Source organism: Haliotis rufescens, unplaced genomic scaffold (assembly GCF_023055435.1).
Source record: "Haliotis rufescens isolate VD_foot unplaced genomic scaffold, xgHalRufe1.0.p SCAF_16, whole genome shotgun sequence".
In the NCBI taxonomy this organism is placed as follows: Eukaryota; Metazoa; Mollusca; class Gastropoda; order Lepetellida; family Haliotidae; genus Haliotis; species Haliotis rufescens.
This window is the reverse complement of record NW_025963846.1, coordinates 21324077-21345198: the sequence shown is the minus strand read 5'-3', so window position 1 is coordinate 21345198 and position 21122 is coordinate 21324077. Positions and strand designations below refer to the sequence as shown.

General features: G+C 42.9%; 2 protein-coding genes across 4 annotated transcripts in view; one reads left to right on the top strand and one right to left on the bottom strand.

The window, feature by feature from the left end:
- The first annotated feature begins 3379 nt into the window (after positions 1 to 3379).
- LOC124122667 (FMRFamide peptide receptor frpr-18-like) lies at positions 3380 to 4570 on the top strand. Its single transcript, XM_046485776.1, has one exon. It carries the CDS (start codon positions 3380 to 3382, stop codon positions 4568 to 4570), a length of 1191 nt encoding a protein of 396 aa, XP_046341732.1.
- Positions 4571 to 8083: 3513 nt separating this feature from the next.
- LOC124122176 overlaps positions 8084 to 21122 on the bottom strand; it is a 28502-nt gene continuing 15463 nt past the window's right edge. For 2 of the 3 annotated variants that reach the window (XM_048396981.1, XM_048396980.1), the window contains 4 exons: positions 18034 to 18075; positions 17074 to 17097; positions 13988 to 14060; positions 8084 to 12393 (listed from right to left, as the gene is read on the bottom strand). In XM_048396981.1, coding sequence (XP_048252938.1) covers positions 10503 to 12393; positions 13988 to 14060; positions 17074 to 17097; positions 18034 to 18075 — 2030 coding nt within the window. In that variant the 3' untranslated portion in view covers positions 8084 to 10502. Of the gene's footprint in view, positions 12394 to 13987; positions 14061 to 17073; positions 17098 to 18033; positions 18076 to 19376; positions 19515 to 21122 lie in introns of all 3 variants that reach the window. The other variant, XM_046485301.2, reaches the window with a different exon arrangement.

The following is a 21122-nucleotide window of genomic DNA, read 5'->3' as shown; positions in this document are numbered from 1 at the left end:
GAATGGTGACGTTTGCCATCGAGTGGCGGGCGAATCTTCTTGTACATGTAGCTTACTTAAAGAGGTGAATGTTGACGTTTGCAATCGAGTGGCGGGCGAATCTTCTTGTACATGAAGCCGAATGAAAGAGGTGAATGGTGACGTTAGCCATCGAGTGGTGGGCGAATCTTCTTGTACATGTACCTTACTTAAAGAGGTGAATGTTGACGTTTGCCATCGAGTGGCGGGCGAATCTTCTTGTACATGTAGCTTACTTAAAGAGGTGAATGGTGACATTTGCCATCGAGTGGCGGGCGAATCTTCTTGTACATGTAGCTTACTTAAAGAGGTGAATGGTGACGTTTGCCATCGAGTGGCGGGCGAATCTTCTTGTACATGTAGCTTACTTAAAGAGGTGAATGGTTACGTTTGCCATCGAGTGGTGGGCGAATCTTCTTGTACATGTAGCCGAATAAAAGAGGTGAATGGTGACGTTTGCCATCGAGTGGTGGGCGAATCTTCTTGTACATGTAGCTTACTTAAAGAGGTGAATTTTGACGTTTGCCATCGAGTGGCGGGCGAATCTTCTTGTACATGTAGCCGAATGAAAGAGGTGAATGGTGACGTTTGCCATCGAGTGGCGGGCGAATCTTCTTGTACATGTAGCTTACTTAAAGAGGTGAATGGTGACGTTTGCCATCGATTGGTGGGCGAATCTTCTTGTACATGTAGCTTACTTAAAGAGGTGAATGGTGACGTTTGCCATCGAGTGGCGGGCGAATCTTCTTGTACATGTAGCCGAATGAAAGAGGTGAATGGTGACGTTTGCCATCGAGTGGCGGGCGAATCTTCTTGTACATGTAGCCGAATGAAAGAGGTGAATGGTGACGTTTGCCATCGAGTGGCGGGCGAATCTTCTTGTACATGTAGCTTACTTAAAGAGGTGAATGGTGACGTTTGCCATCGATTGGTGGGCGAATCTTCTTGTACATGTAGCTTACTTAAAGAGGTGAATGGTGACGTTTGCCATCGATTGGTGGGCGAATCTTCTTGTACATGTTGCTTACTTAAAGAGGTGAATGGTGACGTTTGCCATCGATTGGTGGGCGAATCTTCTTGTACATGTAGCTTACTTAAAGGGGTGAATGGTGACGTTTGCCATCGATTGGTGGGCGAATCTTCTTGTACATGTAGCTTACTTAAAGAGGTGAATGGTGACGTTTGCCATCGAGTGGCGGGCGAATCTTCTTGTACATGTAGCCTACGGAAAGAGGTGAATGGTGACGTTAGCCATCGAGTGGTGGGCGAATCTTCTTGTACATGTAGCCGAATGAAAGAGGTGAATGGTGACGTTAGCCATCGAGTGGTGGGCGAATCTTCTTGTACATGTACCTTACTTAAAGAGGTGAATGGTGACGTTTGCCATCGAGTGGCGGGCGAATCTTCTTGTACATGTAGCTTACTTAAAGAGGTGAATGGTGACGTTTGCCATCGAGTGGTGGGCGAATCTTCTTGTACATGTTGCTTACTTAAAGAGGTGAATGGTGACGTTTGCCATCGATTGGTGGGCGAATCTTCTTGTACATGTAGCTTACTTAAAGAGGTGAATGGTGACGTTTGCCATCGATTTGTGGGCGAATCTTCTTGTACATGTAGCTTACTTAAAGAGGTGAATGGTGACGTTTGCCATCGAGTGGCGGGCGAATCTTCTTGTACATGTAGCCTACGGAAAGAGGTGAATGGTGACGTTAGCCATCGAGTGGTGGGCGAATCTTCTTGTACATGTAGCCGAATGAAAGAGGTGAATGGTGACGTTAGCCATCGAGTGGTGGGCGAATCTTCTTGTACATGTACCTTACTTAAAGAGGTGAATGGTGACGTTTGCCATCGAGTGGCGGGCGAATCTTCTTGTACATGTAGCTTACTTAAAGAGGTGAATGGTGACGTTTGCCATCGAGTGGTGGGCGAATCTTCTTGTACATGTAGCCGAATGAAAGAGGTGAATGGTGACGTTTGCCATCGAGTGGTGGGCGAATCTTCTTGTACATGTAGCTTACTTAAAGAGGTGAATGGTGACGTTTGCCATCGATTTGTGGGCGAATCTTCTTGTACATTTAGCTTACGAAAAGAGGCGCATGGTGACGTTTGCCATCGAGTGGTGGGCGAATCTTCTTGTACATGTAGCCTACGGAAAGAGGCGAATGGTAACGTTTGCCATCGAGTGGTGGGCGAATCTCTTTGTACCTGTATGTAACGGAAAGAGGCGAATGGTGACGTTTGCCATATTAAGCCGACTCGCCTTGAGATAACTGTTTGAAGAGGTGTTAGGTCAAATATACTCACTCACACTCTCAATCGAAGTTTTTGCATACATACAAGAACAGCGAACACCTCCATTATCCGTGTGGCGTACAACAATTTAAATGTTGTATATTGTCATATAAATCAGGTTGTAAAATGCTTCCATGTCATCTCTCCGATTCTACCCGTGGAGATCCAGGGTAGAAAAGGTCTTCAGCAACCCATGCTTGCAGTAAGAGGCGATAATGCTTGTCGTAAGAGGCGACTAACGGGATCAGGTGATCAGGCTCGCTGATTTGGTCGATGCATGTCAGCGTATCCCAATTCGATCATGATATCAATCACTGGATTGTCTAGTCCAGACTCGATTATTTACAGACCGCCGTCATACAGCAGGAATATTGTTGAGTGCAGCGAAAAACAAACCAACAAAACGCTGTCAGAACTGAAGAAGAGATAAATGTAAATCGGTAAAACAAAGCAGGTGTTTCTGTATCGTGAGCAATAACTGCACTAACTCAAAGTTAAGAGGCACGCGTTAATTATGAGCGATTATTATTCAAAGGTAGATTTGTTGACACCTAGCAACTTAAAACAATCAGGAAAGCTGAAACAAGAGTTATGCTACCTAAATGTTTTATTTTAAAGACCAAAATATATTTTGGTCGGGTAGCCTAGTGGTTAAATCGTTCGCTCGTCACGCCAAAGACCCGGGTTCGATTCCCCACATGGGTACAATGTGTGAAGCCCATTTCTTGTGTCCCCCGCCGTGATATTGCTGGAATATTGCTAAAAGCGGCGTAAAATCAGACTCACTCACACTCACTCATTATTTAGATTTTGTTGTATTTGTATTATAGATTTTATTATTTTTTATCGTTAATGTTTGCAATTTATTTTCTTTCAGACTCGCAATCATCCATCAGTCCCTATCTTTCTCTTTCTGGTTCATGCTTACGGAAACCATGGCAACAACAGCACAGAGGAACCTTTTACTTCCGAAACCGCAACTTCTGTAACTATGAATTTACAAGTCGCAACGACTGTGCCATCTTTTAAACCCTTATCTCCTCCAACGGATTCCGTGAATACAACACACATGACAACCGGAAGTGAGGCAACCCTTGCCGGAAATGAAGTAGAAAACGTGACGAAAGCTCTGATGAAGACAGTCGATCCCTACGCCATTATGAATGAAGGAATGGTTTCCAAGAATCAGTATGAGCAGTGCAGCTTCATCATCAACGTTATCATGAAGCCCTCGGTGTGCATTGCCGGCGTCATAATGAACGTCATCGGCATTTGCGTGTTGTTACGTAAATCTTTCCGCCGCTCCACCTACATCTACCTCGGTTTCCTCTCTATCTCCGACGTCGGGTACCTCCTCTGCGTTCTCATACGCAGCCTTCCCAAGATCATCGTCCTTTACGATGATGTCCTCGCAAACGTCATCGAAATACCCATTTTCTCGTACATCTCCATGTACTTTGACCTTGTGTTCACAAGAACATCGGTTTTTCTTATATGCGCTTTGTCCATCGAAAGGTTTGTTGCAGTGCTACGTCCTTTGACAGTAAGGGAACTATTTTTGTCGCGTCACGCTTTATCAATATGTGTAAGTGTTTTTGCCTTTTGCGCAATTTTCTATTTCCATTTTCTCTTCGTTTACTACCCTCAACCGTATTTTAACCCAAGTCGCAACATAACGATGTACACGGTTGGCCGCCGCCCTTGGTTCTTTGATTCTGGTTTTGAGAAGGTATTCTCTGTTTTAAACGATATCTTGAACTTATATGTCCCTCCCGTCATTCTCATAACGTGTAACATCGGTATTCTGGTCACGTTAGGTGCTGCTAAGAAGAAGCGAAAACGTCTCTTCTGTAATGGTAGTGTAAACGACATCTCGGCCAATGACCAAAAAAGGATAACGTTAACTCTGTTGATTATCTCCCTCTTCTTCCTCGTTGTGTTCCTCCCTGTCATAGTCGTTGGTGTGTTAGCAAAATATGACCCGCAAATGAAAGCTTTCGGACGCGAGCACTACTTCTTGTTCCTCATGGCGGATGTGACGTCACTCTGTTGGAGTATGAGCTCAGCCAATGATTTCATCGTCTACATCTACACAAGTATACAGTTCAGGGACACTCTGTTGGCCATGTTCTGCCGAGGGAGATATGTCTCGAACATGGAGCCTAATCGATCGCAAAGCGCATCTAACGTTTCCCGCCTCACCAGTACCAGTTCGGACGAAGTAGGTGCAGTGGTCCGAGTCTCTGAGACTAGATATTAACCCTATTCACAGTTCCACAAAGGTATCAGGGGCACGGTGGTACAATCGTTGAAGGCACTGCAAATCGCTGATCTTACTATCCTTTGGCCAACCAGAAACCTTTCATTGTTGGATCGAATCTCAGTTTCGCTATTATTATCTTTCTAAGTTTGTCACATTCACCTAGTTTCATCAGGCTAAGACCTGAATAAGGTCAAGTCAAGTCTATTCCGCATGAAGGCCACTGGTCCATGCCCATCATTTTTTCGTGACTTTTCGATACAATGCAGGCAGTTTCCACGCCCAAACTCAAACTTAATATAAGAATACAGTCACAATGCCACCGTTGGATAAACTGAACCCTTGTGGTCGTTTTCACTGTAGAAGGTCATAGTATGATGCATGTGAATAACATGTGCGTTGACATTTCATTGGTTATTATACCCCGCCACGATGTGCGGCGGGGGATACTGGAACGGAGTTCGTCCGACCGCTTCTCAATGGGGACAAATTTTCGCAAAATCTGTTCAGGTTAGAGGAAAGAAATTTGGCACACTTATGTTACTGGTCACGATCTCAAATGACTTTGAAAATTGCTGTCGCACATTCATATTTTACAGAGTTATGGCCCTTGCTCCATGCTTTTCAACTTAGTGTATACTGTTTGTTTGTTTGTTTGTTTGTTTGTTGTTTAACGCCTCACTCAGCAGAATTCCACCTATATGACGGCGGTCTGTAAAATAATCGAGTCTGGACCAGACAATCCAGTGATTGGCATCATGAGCATCGATCCACATAATTGGGATCGTTGACATGTATCAACCAAGTCAGCGAGCCTGACCACCCGATCCCGTTAGTCGCCTTTTACGACAAGCACGGTCGCCTTTTACGGCAAGTATGGGTTGCTTAAGACCTATTCTACCCCGGAATCTTCACGGGTCTAGTGTATACTGAGTGAAATGGGGACAAGTTCTCTCAGCAACTACTGAAATTCCATGAATGAAAGTTTGCATGCTTATATAAGAGATACTTGTCAAGACTGAGTTCGAAAATTGGTCCCGTCAATTAATTGTTTATAGAGTTACAGTCTTCGATCCATGTTATTTGTGTAATGTGGACAAGTTTTCTCAGAAACAACTGAAGTTAGCTTATCTAAGAGGTACTTATCAATACTGAGTTATATTTTCCAGAGAAAGGGCCCTTTGTGTGCATTAATTTCACATTTAATCTTTTTTTTCTAATGACAAAAAGTGGCCCAAGTGTCAATCTCTACTTAAGGCTTCATGGGGCTCTTTTGTATAGTTTTTGTTCACTATGAACAAACAAACTTCAAATGTGCCTAATGGCGGGGCATAGTTGTTTTCTTTTTTCAGCTTGTTGGATACACGTATCTTACGTAGATGTTATCAATGAGGAAGTCAAGCATTTCACATTTTGTTTTTTCTCTAAACTTCAGATGGCATTTGCTTTCATTTTTCACAAATTGTCCTGAACCTCTGAATATAGATCCGTAACTGTATCTGTGTTCACCACGTTTTGTAACAAAAGACCCATGGATCAAGGAATGAAGTTTTTCCTTAAGTTTGTCATGTGGGATAGTCGTGTACATAGTTGAAAAATCAAATGTTTTGACAGAAATACGCTATTGAGTTTTTCCATACATTGGGGCAGCAGGGTGGCCAAATGGTAAAAGTAGTCGCACGTCCGAGGCCCGAGTTCGATTCCTATCATTGGTACAAGTGTGAAGCCTATTTCTGGTGTACCCACCTGTCGTGATATTTCTGGAATATTGGTCAAGAACGGCGTAAAAGCATACTCACATACTCACTCACCTAAAAGTTGAGTTTCCAACTATTTCAGGTCGTGTGATTGGCCTACCAAGGAAAATTTTGCGTTTATGCTTCAATGAACAGACTAAAAATTAGGACTTCTGTTTCCTGTTTGGCTAGGGCTTGTCTTGCATTCTTGCGCTGAACGATGTTATAGATTTCGTTTTGTTGTTGTCAACAGTGTTTTGTGTTACTGATTGAATAAACAGTCTGTGAAGTTAATACCGTTGACTTATTTATTGATAAGAATTTACTTCAAACTATGTTTGCGTTTATGGAACTATGAACTTAAAAACCTGTGAGCACATCATAAATCCGCAACGCGCGGATGTGCACAGTGTGAACGGCGGTTTTTGTTTGTTTGATTGTTTGTTTGTTTGTTTTGGTTTTATTTAACCCCGCACTCACGGAGAGTGGTATATTTCACTGCCGGTTTCAGCCAATCAGAGCGCATTTCCGTTGCACGGGATTTTAACGGCGCTTGTTCAAGCGACAATTTTCAAAGAAATATTTCGTAATGTCCTGTTAGATTTGTAACTTCATACAGAAATGCGAAGAAGTTCAGTTGCTATTCAGAGAAAGTGGAGTATTTGTTTTACTGAGGTTTCCGACACACAATCTTTCATTTTGACATCAACCCGTGAAGATCCGGGGTAGAATAGGTCTTCAGCAACCCATGCTTGCCGTGTAAGGCGACTAACGCGATCGGGTGGTCAGGCTCGCTGACTTGGTTGATGCATGTCATCGTATCTCAATTGCTTGGATTAATGCTCATGATGTCAATCACTGGACTCGATTATTTACAGACCGCCGTCATACAGCTGGAATATTGCTGAGTGCGGCGTTAAACAACAACCAAACAAACAAATGTTAGCTTGATGTTGGAGGAAAACCCTAAAGGATGCGGGACGTTTACCACTTTGGTGAAACCCACGAGAACGGATATGGTGAGTATTTTTTAAATGGTGGTATGGAGATAAACCTTTTCAATTAATTCCTTTTCGAAACCGACGGTAGCCCGTAAGGGACACTGAAACCTTTTCACGTTTCCAACGTGTTTTTCGAAATAACGTGTATTACACGTTTTCTTTTGGAATTCTACACGTTTTTAGACTTGCTTCCTAAATATGCCACAACCTTCCCTTGTCTTTAAAACCAAACATGTAACGCCGAAAACACAAAAAGACAAACTACCGAAACTGTTTCAACTGCAGTGAGAATATTCCCACCGCGGTGGTGGTATATTTGCACCAGGGTGTATATATTCTCAAAGCTGCTAAAGAAGTTTTCGGAAGTGTGTCTTTCTATTTTGAGTTTTTTAGCTTGGACGGTTCATGCAGTTTGGCCCTCAGTATATTAAGTTTCATACTTCAATAAACTGGATCACAAAGGGGACGGACCCGTGAAGGTCTTCAGCAATCCATGCTTGCCGTAAAAGCAAGTGCTTGTCGTACGAGGCGACTAACGGGATTGGGTGGCCAGGTTTGCTGATTTGGTTGATGCATGTCATCGTATCCCAATTGCGAGGATCGATGCTCATGATGGTAATCACTGGATTGTCTGGTCCAGATTCGATTATTTACATACCGCCGTCATATAGCTGGAATATTGCTGAGTGCGGCTTTAAACAATAAACAAACAAACAAAGGGAGCGTCAAGTATCATCTTTCCCCTGCACACCACAAAGCACACAACGATGGTGAGATACTGTACTGACTGCAGTTTATTCATTCAACATCATCAACATCGTCATCATGACCTTCATCAACAAAGCTTCATTAACATTAATATAGACAAGGTGATTAACATTTTAAGCGTGTATATACACATGCATATACACAGACATCGTCGCCTAATCATGTATTCTCCTGGCTCGTCAACGCATACTCATCAGGGTATAGTCCCAAATCAATAATTTTACAAAATGCTTGAGGTTATAACTATGGCTAACGATCCATCAACCAGAGTATTCTAGTGGCTCGCCAGAAACACGCAAACCAAGCACCACATCCTGATCATCATTTGAAATTGTCAAATTCACATATGTCAATGAAATATGAATAGCAGCAGTTATTAAGCGCATAAACCACAAAGCTTCAAACGTCACTCAACTTCCATCTTACCGAGGCAAGAGAGTTAACTGACTATAAAAGTCCAGTTTCCGCCCTTGCCGGACTACGCTGGTATTTCTGGGCTCGATCGTAGCTCCACCAGTGGATATTACGAGTTATGTCCCTTCTATGTCCCTCCTATTGACCAATCAGTTTCCATCTCTCATATAACTTGCATTTACTTCAAATAAATAGCGTCGCCCAGTGAAGACGATCTGATCGAGAATCAAGATGTATAATGTAAAGAAATGGGTCTTACTTCGCGAACTGCATCAAATCACGTGGGCACTTTAATTAAAAACAGGACAAGAATCGGAATATATCTTTTGACGCTAAGTTGTCGGTACACATGCTTTTCAAATCCTGCAATCGACCGAAATCTGCATGACAGTTTACGAACCGGATGTCGATTTCGTTACGCGATTTTGATTGGACTATGAATAGACTCGTTAGTCCAGCCAAAATATATATCATAATTCCAGCCTAGTTCGGCAAGGGTTGGAACTAGACTTTTATAGTCAGTTAATCCCTTGCCTCGGGAAGATACTTAGCTTCATAAATAAATAATTTATGTCACATGTTTGATATAGCCAGCCCCGAGTGCACCGGCAGAACATGAGGTTTCATGTTCCGTCTTACTTTTATACTCGCACCAGCGCCCCCTATAACAAATTACTTCCCTCTGTTGTGCTTTCCGACGTTAGGAGACAATAATTTCGTTCTAATTCATCCTTCAAACGAAAGAAATTATATTTGTCCTCCTTCCCCCATGTACAACAAAGCAGGCTACCACTGATGGTATATTGTACAATACACTGAACGAGGAAACAAAGAACGTTAATTCGAAGACAAAAAAAGAGACCGTCAGTCTATGTTCAATGCTATCCTTAACAAAGGCATTCTCGCTCCTCCAGCTACCAAGACGTTTGACCACATCTAACACAGATGCCTCTATAGGATACCACTGAAACTCTGCAGACCATAGCATTTTGTATCAGGTACATAAGACTTAAAGGATTCAGTAAAAAGCTCCCTTAACCCAGTATAAGATAACAGTTTGTTCTGGACTAAATCTATAGCCATCGTTGGTCTTGCATAGATTCCTGAAAAGAATATCGGAATAAGATTCTTTGTTTAAACCAGATTTTTCCAAGAAACATTACAAACAGTTCAAAGGACACATCTGTGTCCCTCTTCTACCATTAATCAACAAAGATTCATCTCTACACATATCGGTCTTTAATTAAAGTCGTATAAGCATGACCATGCTAAATATTAAGCAACTCAACAGGCCACATAAAACATGGAAAGACACAATTCTCAAATTATATACATTTAGGTTTTGCATTTTACAATCAAACATTCTTTTAAATAAAACGAAAAAACCCTTTACATATTCACACAAAAATTCAGCCAAGCACTTAGACCGTAATAGGCTCTTTTTTCTTAACAGGTCTTACTCTTCCGTTTGGCCGACAACATGTTGTCCGTAGGAACGAGGAACGATCTTACTGAGCTTGTTTCTTTGCTCGATCTGAGTTTTTCAACACGCTCCGCCATGTAATCGGATTTCTTATATTATGACGTACACAAGTTTAACTTTCCCAGATTGTCCAAAGTCTCAGTATTGAAGGACTGGTGAATTCTACAATCTTGTTTCCACACAAAATCATTATCAACTTTCAACTTGAATATCCCTTTGTTCGTTCTCTCTTTCCTTTAATGACAGACTATTGCTGAGTCAGCAGAAATGTACCTTCAGCTATAATCAGCTACACGTCAAATTAATCCGAATACGAATCACAGAGCACAACCTTCCGTAAAGAAAAAATATTGCTGAATAGGTTATATGTATCTTCAGTTAATCAGCTATCACAGAGCACAGTCTCCCTTAAAGAAAACCTATTGCTGAATAGGTTATATGTATCCTCAGTTAATCAGCTATCACAGAGCACAGTCTCCCTTAAAGAAAAAATATTGCTGAATAGGTTATAAGTATCTTCAGTTAGTCAGCTACACGTCATATTCATCAGAATCAGAATTAAACACAGCCACAGGTCCTCGAGGATCTAGTTGAAAATCAGAGTCCAGAGCTTGGGACCAGTCATTCAATTCTTCCTCTTCATTGGTTTGTCCTGAACTCTCAGAATCACCTACTGTCCAACGGACATTGTGCTGGTGCGAGGCTGGGACGTTATCGAGCATGGACCCATGGACTTGTTTGTGTGGATTAAGTTCATTATCGGCAAATCCGTTTCGTTGACTTTCATTTTCTAGACTCTGGCCTTTATGAAGATCACCCCATGGTTGTCCGTTGATTCTTCCACTACCGATTTCAGTTTGTTGTGCTTGTGATTCTAACGGAATGCCACCAAGACGTGAGGGCATACCCTCATTAGAAGGAAACGTTTCCCACATGCTTGTTTGCTTTGGGGTTATATTAGGATCGTATGGCTCCACATCATCATAAATACCATCAACATCATCCAAGGTACCAGCTCCCACCTCCTGTTCTTCCTCCTCTACTTCATTTATTTCTCCATCCATTCCCGTAAAAGACTGCGTCGAGCCTTCTACAAACGCACCCTTCTCTTCTCCCTGATCCATTCCTCCACCGTCTCTACTCACATCTGAAACAAATGTTTCGGCTTTGCCATCCAAGTTCCTCTGGACTGAAACGCCTTCAGCATCACATCCACCACTAATGCGTCTCCACTGCATTTCATTTTCATACAGATCCCTATCATCACCATCATCATCATCAATGTCAGCATCGACACTGACAACTAAACCATGAACTCTTCTGTAACGTACATGTACAAAGTCCGAATCCTGGTCCGAATTTCTCGAAACTCCTTCATTGCGTCCTCCAGATTCTTGAGCAAATACCCCATCTTCAGCTTCTTCTTCTCCACTTTCTTCTTCTTCTTCTTCTTCTATGTCGTTCAAGTGATCATTACTGTTGTACTGCACAGCCATACATGCCACTCCTATGGTGTCATCAGGTTTGTCATGCTCATCCTCACTTCTGTCCCCTCCTTTGGCACTGCCATGCAATGGAGTATCACCATCATCATCAACTGTTCCACCATCGTCCGATGACAATTTGTATTTGTATTTAAGACGCCGAAACTGTGTATCGATAAAGTCCTCATTCTCATAAGGATCGCTGTCATCTTCACTGTCCACTTGCTTTTTGTGCTCAGCACTCATGACGTCAACCTCATTCTCATACAGTCCATCATCATCGTCTTCCTCGCTTTCGAAGGTTTCCTCAATATCACTGACGGAGTAATTAGCTCCATCTTCAGGTAAGGTATAAGCTCCCGATTTCCTCTTGTGAGAAGTGTCCAATCCCATCCTGCGCGCATGAATGGCCAAAGAATCTCTAGCCACTAATTGTTCTCTGAAAGCAATATCTACCGCGCCTGAACTCTCTGTAGGTTCTGGGTGTGGACTTCCCGTACTTCTTTCAGGACGAACTGGGAGAGATGGCTCAGTTGGTGCACGTTGAACTGGATTGGGTACCCTTTGCACAACAATATCGTCTTGCTGCCTAGATTCAACGGCAAGTCTCGATGGAATACTAACACGAGTATCAGGTCTTGATCCGGGAGCCCTCATCGGCGGATTTAACATATTCGCGTTTGTCCTTGCAAGATCTTTATGCTCTTTGATATTACTTACAGGTGTTTCATAATCATTTTTTTGACTTCCCAGAGACAAGTCTTCGTACTCGTCGTCAAACAGCTCTGGTTGAGCCGTGTTGGGTTGATTCTCAAGGGATTCGGCAGTATTGTGGGATGTCAATTCAACATTTACATCCAAATTAGGGTTATTCCGATAACGTACAAGGTCAAACACAGCTTTTTTCTTTGGCCTCCGGAACTTTCTTTTAATCTTTCTGCAAACAATTGTATCATCAAGTTAAAACATGTCTTTTAAATTAATAAGTATTTTTGTTTGATTGTTGTTTAACGCCACACTCAACAATATTCTAGCCATAAGACTGCGGTCTGTAAATAGTGGAGTCTGGACCAGACACGCCTGTGACATCATGAGCATCGATCCACGCAGTTGGTATACGATGACATTCATCAACCAAGTCAGCGAGCCTGACCACCGTTAGTCGCCTCTTGTGACAAGCATAGTCGCCTTTTACGGCAAGCATGGGACCAACTCTACCCCGGATCAAACAAACAATGTGGTATTCGGGAAGGACGTTTGCCTATTGGATACAACGTTCGCTCGTCACATCGAAGGCCCGGGTTCGATGCTCTACATGGGTGCAATGTGTGCCCTGCAGTTATATTGCTGGAATATTGCTAAAAGCGGCGTCTCTCATTGCATTATTATTCACTGGTTCCTTTACTCCGTATCTAAACAAAATCGTACACTATTCACCACGCTATTGCTGTCTTTGAGCTAGCCATTAGGTACTAATTATCATGGATCTGTTTAGCCCCATACTATTGACTATCATACTCTTCACAGTTATGTTTTGTCACTATGTATTATTCAGTATTGTTCACTATGCTATTACTTACTAGGATAATATTCACGCTCGTCCTATTCTCTATTATACTATTTGCCATGTTACCCTAAAAAGCGTCTGATTAATTATATTATTATTAATAATGATAATCATCATCATCATCATAATAATAATAATAATAATAATAGGTAGATTATGTAATGAATTTAATGAGACTGTCCAACACATTGTGAGTGGATGCCCAGCTTTGGCACAGACACAGTATCTTAAGCGACATGATGGGGTGGCTCGATAATTTCATTACCGTCTTCGCCATGCTTGTGGTTTTGACACAGAGGTTCATCCATGGTACGACCCGGAATATGTAGAGGGGGCCATGGAAAATAATAAATACAAAATCCTTTGGAATAGGCCCGTATACAGCTTCAGACGTACCCCGGCCAACAAACCTGATCTTGTCCTTTTGATAAATCTAATGAAATCAATTATATCATTGAATTTTCTGTCCCTTTTCACAGTAATGTGATTGACAAGATTGAGGAAAAACATGGCAAATATGCAGACCTCGCTTTCGAAATGTCACGCTTGCATCCCAAGTACCAAGTTGTCCGACTCCCCCATTGTTCTCGGTGCCTAAGGTTTGGTACCTCCCAATCTGTTGACCGACATTGGGAGAGTGCCCGGGTTTGCTACCAGGAATACAGCCCTTCTGACAATCTGGGTAATGCAGAAGGCTGCAGTGTGCGGGAGTCTTCACATTCCCCGAAAAGTTCTGGGTGGGTTTGACTAGGCAGCGCTTCCTGGGAAAAGTCTCATTCGCTGTCTGGGCTGCGTGTAGAGGGGGCAAGGGCCCTAAGCTGTTGATGAGCCTAACCAGCCTGACTGTGCCAGGATCACCCAAACCCTCCTTACTGTATTTTGTATTTAATATGTAAATAATAATAATTAATAATTTTAAAAAACCAAAAATACGAGGATGGTGATCAAGTTATCGACAACTTACATGACAACAATGATGACGTTGACGGCGACGCTGGCAGCCAGCAGGAGAGACAATGTAATTATGGCGATTGTCACTGAAAGGAAAGTTGTCAGTACAACACGCTATTCATATGATAATGATGTTTATTGTTTGAAAGACCAAACGCCCAGATACAAAGTATTGACAGTAGGTGGAGCAAATGATCAAACAAATAAAACATGAATCTGAGCATATCGTGAATAATAAAGTACATCAGTAAACAATTATTAATTTCTAGATTTAACAGCAGGGTTAAAGAGTAACATTAAAGATTTCCGCACATTTAGTAGCGATACAGTGAATGGTTCTCTTGGCGGGTATGCAATGCATAATGTAGATGCCTACCGTTTTATTACATGATCAATAGATGGACAAATGTGTGAGAGAGTGAGTGATATACATCTTCCACTTCAGATGTATTTACAATATGTGCACAGACCTTTGGGACCGCCTCCGTGGTCTAGTGGTAGTGTGTCCGCCCGGAGAGCGGGAGGTCGCGGCCGCGTCATACCAAAAGACGTTAAAAGATGGTACTTGTTGTTACCCTGCCTGGCGCGCGGCATTAAGGGGCTAAAACAAGGACTGGTCGGCTCGGAGTCCGTATACTGTGTCTGAGTTGGGTATTCATGTTAAACTGCGGCATGGTATCTCAGTGAGCTAGCACTATAAATCGGCAGGAGTCCGGACTAGTACAAGCAGCCACACTCACGTGCAAGCACGTCGCTAAAGAAGTGCAATAATCTTGGACGCGACGTTAAACCCCATTTCACCTCACCTTTGCATTTGGGCACTTGCCTGAAGCAATACCGAGATATAAAGTACTAACTCTTAACCAGTTTCTTTTGTTTAACCGACTCTTTATCTGGAAATTGTTTTTGAATATACACTTACATTGGAGTGAGTGAGTGAGTTGGGATTAGCGCCGCTTTTAACAGTATTCGTGGCGTGTCAACTTAATGTTGGAGGAAAGCTGAAGTGATGCAGGTCTCAGACGTTTACCACTTCGGTGAAACTCACGAGCACGGGTATGGTGCTGACAAACCTAGAAAGATAATCGGGGCGAACCGGGCATTTGGAATCAATTTCATTCCTGTGACCAGAGACCATATAACAGATCTATTAAATGGTCTCTGCTTTGACTAAATACTGTCAGAAGCCACGTGCTGCATTCTCTATTTCTCGGTTAAGCCAGACAGAGAGACGGAGTGTAATTAACGCGATTCCCAATGAAAGGGAACGTTGTCAGTACGTGATATTAACATATCTCTGTCTGACAATAGGGATTGACCGAGTAATTTTGAGTCCAAGAGTGTTAGCAATGGCGTCAACAAAGCCACCATGGCACTCCGACTATCGTAAGCTATGTATGGTGTTCTCGGCTGTTCTTGGTTTTCGAATTTCCATTGTGAAATCGGGCCCCGGGGTCTTACTGTCCACAACACTGCATGTATCGTTGGTTAATTGATCTTTACGTATCTAGGCGCATATACTACTTTCCAGTCTTTTTTTGTATAGGCCGCGTGAACTTCCGGGTGAGAATTTGTCTTCAGCAACCCATGCTTGTCGTTAGAGGCAACTAACGGGATCGGGTGGTCAGGCTCGCTGACTTAGTCGATACATGTCATCCTATCCAAATAGTGTATAGATCAATGCTTATGATGTCTGGACTGTGATATATGGGTAACGCTATTTTTCAGGGCATTATCATTTGCAGAAGCCCGAGGTCTTTCATATACTGTCCGGCGAAGGAGGGCAGTAGAAAAGACCGAGGGCTTCTGCAAATGATAATGCCCTGAAAAATAGCGTTACCGTTTTTATAGCTAAAATGGATGGAATTTGTTATCAAAAAAAAAGAAACAACAATATCGGTTTTGAAACATTTACTGCAATCAACACGAATGTCACTGACCCACTTTTACGAATATGGAAACGCCATAGAACAAACCAGATGACGTCACTATAATACGTGACGTCACTTTCCCTACCCTATGGCGTCACCTAACAACGGGCTTGATAATGGCCCGTCGTCAAGCAATATGAGGGCGTTATCAAGTTACAGTGGCCCGCACATTTCTGAATACGTGCGGGCGGTTAATGATAGTTCTATCCATTTTAGCTATAATTATTAACAAACCGCTGGAAAATTGCTGAGCGCGGCGTTAAACAACAAACAAACAAACAATTACTCGGTGTAGCTGGGAATGTAATGACAAACAAAATACCTCGTTTTATTGAAACATCTGGCAGTCAAGTGAACCGACGCCATCCCAATGACGGTTAAAATACACACACACGCACACGCACACACACACACACACACACGCACGCACACACACGCACGCACGCACGCACGCACACACACACGCGCGCGCGCGCACACGCACGCACACACACACACACACACGCACCCACACAGTGTCTCACACCACAAACAGACACTCATCACACACAAACGCAAGCACACAACATACCACCACACGCATACACGCGCGCGCACTCACACCACACATACATACGCAAGCGCAAACACACACTTACATACACACACACTACACAGACACACACATACACATGCACACACCGCACGCACGCACGCATCCCCCACCCCCACAAACTAAAGTTCAGAATACGAAACTTTGACACCCCCTCCCTCCTTCCACCCAAAAGCCGACCCGTGAAGATCCGGGGTAGAATAGGTTGTCAGCAACCCATGCTTGCCGTAAAAGGTGACTATGCTGGTCGTAAAAGGCGACTAACGGGATCGGTTGGTCAGGCTCGCTGACTTGGTTGATGCATGTCATCGATCCCAATGGCGTGGATCGATGTTCATGATGTCAATCACTGGATTGTCTGGTCCAGACTCGATTATTTACAGGCCGCCGTCATTTAGCTGGAATATTGCTGAGTGCGGCGTAAAACAACAAACCAAATCCACCCCAAAGCCAGGATCTGCCTACCTGATGTCTTGCTGACCGTGTAAACCACATTCACTCTCTCGTGTCCAAATTAATCGGCTAAAATCAATAATATCCAAAATTATCATTCAACGGACAATAATGTATACTCACTTGATCCCAGCGAGTGACCATAGTCTGAAAATCAAATGACACATTCTTCGAATCTAAAAACATTTTCAACGTCGTTGACGTTTACAGTGGTCCTCTCTTTACGTGTTAATTACACAGAGATATAAATAAACATACTGACAACCGACTACCGTAGTTTGCATATATATGTATTTCCTTTGAATAAGCTGCTATATTAATCCTGTGAGGATTCCGGGCTGCAGTAGGTCCCAAACAAACGACACAAGTCGTAATGGATTGGGAGGTTTCGGTGACTTGGTTGACTGCACGTCATCGTACCCCGACGTCCCGGCGTTGCTCATAATATCAATCACTGGTTTTTGTTTTTTCTTTCAATCATGAAAGGACAGTGCTATTTGATTGGACGGCTATTTTCGGCTCCGTGTCATTCCAACGGGACTCAAAACGAAGCTAAGGCGGCGAATAGGTTCAGGGGGGGTTATGATAATAGAATGGTGATATAACACCCTGAATGATCGAGGATGGACATGTTGCCGGTGAAAAGACATCCAGAAGACATTATTTAAGAACGAATGCTATATATAAGTGTTGTCATCCTTCCATTTGTGTGGTACATAAAGGAGAGACCCGCGAAGATCCGGGGAAGAACAGGTCTTCAGCAACCCATGCTTGCCCTAAAAGGGACCCGTGAAGATCTAGGGTAGAATAGGCCTTGAGCAACCCATGCTTGTCGTAAGAGACGACTAACGGATCGTTTGGCCAGGCTCGCTGACGTGCCAGATGCATGTCATCGTATCCCAATTGTGTGGATCGATGCTCATGATGTCAATCACTGGACTGTCTGGTCCAGACTCGATTATTTACAGACCGCCGTCATAAAGCTGGAATAATGCTGAGTGCGGCGTTAAACAACAAACAAACAAACAAACAAACATGAAGGAGAACTAATAATGATTTTGCCACTAAGAGAGTACATCTCACCTGGAGTCGCGGTAATGTTGGATGTTGTTTCGTTGAATTGATCTGAAACAATTAACAGCATTATGAAAGAGTAAGTCAAATTATTGGGAGCGGTGGGGTAGCCTAGTGGTTAAAGCGTTCGCTCGTCACGCCGAAGACCCGGGTTCGATTCCCCACATGGGTTCCATGTGGGAAGTCCATTTCTGGTGTCCCCCGTCGTGATATTGCTGGAATATTGCTAAAAGCGGCGTAAAACCATACTCACTCAGTCATATTATTGATACTCCACATCCATGAAGATTGTAGTTCATGATCAATCATAGACTGTTACCAGAGCTTATATCAAACGTGAAGAAAGTGTGGAGGTTTGTATGAAAAAGTGTTCTAGAAAATACTTGAAAAACTAATTGTGACGGAGTTTTTGACAACCAATGTTTTTCACTGAATATCCCGAAGACATGTGTTTTCGGTCTAAAAGAATCCTTTGGATCATCCTTGTAGCGACAAAAGTACCAGTATATGCCTTGGTACAAAGACTGGACAATATTCTATATCTCTTTCCACCTTTTCATCTCTTTTAGCCCCTTACCGCCGAGCGCCAGACAGGGTAACAACAAGTACCTATTTTAACGTCTTTTGGTCTATGATTATGGCTTCGAATCCTGGATTGCCCTAATTATGTTTTAGGAGTGTGAGCACCATACCCCCCCCCCCCCCCCCCCCCAAAAAAAAAGTACTAGAATCTGTACTTTACAATGAGAGTGTTATCCCAAATATAACATTTGTTACATTTGACCACCGCCCTCTCTTTCCATCTGGTAGATAATTGCTGATGCTTTCAGTTACCGTTTACCCCGACGATTATTTATATTGCTGACTGCGGTGGTAAACAACATTCACTCATCCACACGAAACACGGCAAGAGCAGGTGGACTTTATTCAAATTTCACGGAAAGTCAAACTAAGTTTCACTATCAAAGCCTGGTGAATTCATTCCAGGTTGTTTATGGTAGACATTCATAAATATTTGAGAGTCTCTTTCTATGACTTTTAGAAGGAATTTTCATACCTTTTCACTCTCTGGTACTTCCATTTTCAATTGTGTTACTGGTAGAGTCGACATGCTTACCCTTATCGCGAACACCTGATTTTCAGTGATACATTCCTATAGATTTCTCTATGTTGACCTTTGCGCCCTGTAGATTGTCGAGAGTGATTATTCTCAGCCGTTGACGTTTTGAATCTAATGTTGTATTAGATCCATCGAGTAAATACTAGGTTTCATTAGTCTTGGTAAATATATGTCTGGCTTTAATCGTTAATTGTGTTCCCGAACAACTGTCATCGATAGTTCTACGTCTCACCCCTGTCGCACTTGTCGCCATACCAACCATCTTCACAGTCGCCATAGCAACTGCCCGTGACAGGGTCGCACAGTAGACAGGATGAGCTGTTGTCTGCCCCTGTGTCGCACTGCGTGTTGTTAACACAGTGGACGCAATCTAAAAACAATGTCGGAGAGATAGAAAACAGAGTTCTTAATGCATTGCACTTATGTTACAGAGTCTACGAATTACAAGGGGCGTGTGTGACCCAGTCGACTAAAGCGACACAATTCACTGTGCAGAGTTGAATCCCTGCGTTGTGCAAAAAACCCTATTATTATGGTGAGGTGAGGTGAAATGGGGTTTAACGTCGCGTCCAAGATTATTGCACTTATAAAGCGACGTGTATGCACACGTGTCAGTGGCTGCTTGTACTAGTCCAGACTGATGACGATTTATAGTGCTAGCTCACTGAGATACCATGCCGCAGTTTAACATGAATACCCCTCTCAAACACAGTATACTGACTCCGAGCCGACCAGTCCTTGTTTTAGCCCCTTAACGCCGAGCGCCAGACAGGGTAACAACAAGTACCATATTTTAACGTCTTTTGGTCTATGATCATGGCTTCGAATCCTAGACTGCCCTAATTATGATTTAAGAGAGTGAGCACCATACCAGAGTTTGCATTGGGTGTTTCAACAAAGTGGTAAATGTTTTAGACCTGCGCCACTTCAGGCTTTGCTCCCACATCAAGTTGTGATATAACTGAAATACTATTCAGAGCGGCGCGAAACCCAGTGTCACCTATCCCACTATAGCAATGATGTAGAAGTTCTAAATCAATCAAATGATTCAGTTTGTTATGAACGAAATGTAGCTTACATACCGATGGGAATCAACCAAAATAAAACTACTAGAATCTGTACTTTACTAAGAAAGTGTTATCCCAAATATAACATGTGTTACATTTGACCACTTTCTAAATGATATTATGTGTTCGTAGCTTTCGGCCATGGGATCCGTGCCAATTTACACTTGTCAGAGAGTTACACAAATACTTGATCTAGACTACCAGGTGTCGGACTTGCCTCACTCTTGCTGTGTGGCTTCGAATCCCGGATGGGACTCAACAACAACAAAAGTACTAGAATTTGTACTTTACAAAGAAAGTGTTTTCTCAAATATAACATTTGTTACATTTGACCACTTTCTACTGGCTTGAAACAAAATGGCGGCGTCCTGTCAATACGATCTGATCGATAATCAAGATCTATATTGTAATAAAACGGGTCTTACCTCGCGAAGTGCATCAAATCACGTGAGCACCTTGATTAAAAACTTGAAAATGTGTGCAAAATATCTGTCCACCCCCAGTTGACGGTACACATGCTTTGCAAATCCTACGTCCGACAGACATCTGCACATTGAAATCCATGTTGTTTACAAACCGGATGTCTGGTTCGTCACGCGATTTTTATTGGACTACGCATAGACTAGTTAGTCCAGCCAACATGTGGCTCCGGAATTTCAGCCTGGTTAGGCAAGGGAAGCAACCCATGCTTGCCGTAAAAGGCGACTATGCTTGTCGTAATAGGCGACGGATCGTGGGGTCAGGCTCGCTGACGTGCCTGATGCATGTCATCGTATCCCAATTGCATGGATCGATGCTCATGATGTCAATCACTGGATTGTCGGGTCCAGACTCGATTATTTACAGACCGACGGCTCATAGCTGGAATATTGCTGAGTGCGGCGTTAAACAACAAACAAACATAAAGAGGA

Bases quoted from the DNA above. Each gene is read 5' to 3' on its own strand.
- LOC124122667 (XM_046485776.1), top strand. From the start codon at position 3,380: ATGACAACCGGAAGTGAGGCAACCCTTGCCGGAAATGAAGTAGAAAAC.